The sequence below is a fragment of the Bison bison genome, unplaced genomic scaffold, assembly GCF_000754665.1.
Source record: "Bison bison bison isolate TAMUID 2011002044 unplaced genomic scaffold, Bison_UMD1.0 scf7180017864304, whole genome shotgun sequence".
In the NCBI taxonomy this organism is placed as follows: domain Eukaryota; kingdom Metazoa; phylum Chordata; class Mammalia; order Artiodactyla; family Bovidae; genus Bison; species Bison bison.
Window position 1 is genome coordinate 14,363,814 of NW_011494876.1, and position 1,559 is coordinate 14,365,372.

Genomic DNA, 1,559 nt, shown 5'->3' on the forward strand with positions numbered 1-1,559 from the left:
GGTGGTTTCCGGCCCAGGGTTTTGGGAGCTGTGGCAGCCCCAGGATATAGGGGGCTTGACCCCCTCTAGCTCTGTGCTTGGATGCAGGGAGCATCCTAAGTGCCCCCACTTTGGGGGGTGTCACTCATGCACTCCCCATCCCTCAGGGCTTCCCTTCTACTGTCCCCTGCGTGGGGATCAGGGAGGAGGCCTGGGGGTGGCTGGGGGCCTTGCTTCTCTCCCCACCTCCCTGCAGATTCCTGCTGCTTCCACTGATACCCTTTTGACTGGAATGGACTGGCTGGGCTTGGCAGAGGGCAGCCTGAAGAGGGGGCACTGCCAGGCAGCTGGGGGAGTGGCATGGGGGCAGGGGCCGAGTTCTCAGCAGCAGATACTCTGTACAGTTTTTTCAATTCCTGTTTTTGAATAAATATTCTCAGAGACCAGGAAGCTGTGAAACATTGTGGGTGTTGGCAAAACCTACAGAATATGGGTGCAGCCGAGGTCCCAGAGGACCCCAATCTATGACTCCATCAGCCCCAGCTGGGCCTCAGCCCCTTCCACATGCCAATTCTGGGGCTTTAGGGCTCTTTGGGGGTCATGTTGTCCAGCCTCCTGTCTCTGGCACCACAATGATCCAGTTTTTTTCTGGGCATTTTTAGAAGCTGATGGAGGAGTCTCAGTAGTTCTGTCCAGCTTCTTCTTGATGCATATGTCGCAGAGGTCTTTCCGAATGTCCCTCCACTTGTTCTTCCTGCTGTGGCTGTAACCCAGACCCTGCCCTGCTTGGCCCACTCCCTTTGGCTGTGAGCCCTTAGGGCCCTCTTCTCTGTGATCCTGCCCACCTCCGCTTCTTCCTTGGCCTGGGGACCATCTGTGAGTGTCCAGATCACTCAAGCTGGAGGAGCTCTTAGACATAGTCCCGGGTACAGATGGGAAAACTGAGGCCTAGGGAAGGGTAGGTGTGTGTACAAGGCCATGCAGAGTTGGCCCCGAACTCAGGATTGCTCCCAGAAGAATCTGGGCCTCACCAGGCTACAGGCCCCCTTTCTCCCATTCCAGGGTCAGAACTCCAGGCAGGGCACCTGCCACAAGCTGTGCTGGAGGCTGGACGGGCCCTTTCCGATACCACCCTGCTTTCTCCAGTCCCGGCTCACCTGGGAGACATCTCTCACGTGGCCTCTGACATGCTCAGGCTTTCCCTTTCTGTCAAATCCCGGCCTTGATCAGGTGCCTCAGAAGGGCCAAGGGCAGGGCCCTCTGGAGGTCTCTGGAGGTGCTGCAGGAGGGCCCGCGGGTGCCAGGCCCGCGAAGTGCAGGCTCGGGGGGACCACGGCAGCACTCGGCGGGCAAGGCGGCCCAGCGTCCGGCGTACAGGGCGCTGCAGCAGGCCGTACAGGAAGGGGTGAGCCGCGAAGGCCGAGTAGGCTATCCAGGTGACGGCCGCCTCGGCCGCTGCGGCCTGTGCAGCAGGCGCCAAGCACGCACAGCCGTAAGGCAGCCAGCAGGCTGCGAACTGGCCCACGGCCAGCGCCGGAGCCAGGGCTGCTTTGCCCCAGGGCGGGCGAGGCCGGAGGGGC

At 61.0% G+C, this 1,559-nt stretch overlaps 1 protein-coding gene across 1 annotated transcript in view; it reads right to left on the reverse strand.

The window, feature by feature from the left end:
* Positions 1-1,150: 1,150 nt before the first annotated feature.
* GPR62 (G protein-coupled receptor 62) overlaps positions 1,151-1,559 on the reverse strand; it is a 1,185-nt gene continuing 776 nt past the window's right edge. The window contains exon 2 of the mRNA XM_010851943.1: positions 1,151-1,559. Within this exon, the coding sequence (XP_010850245.1) occupies positions 1,151-1,559 (409 nt within the window).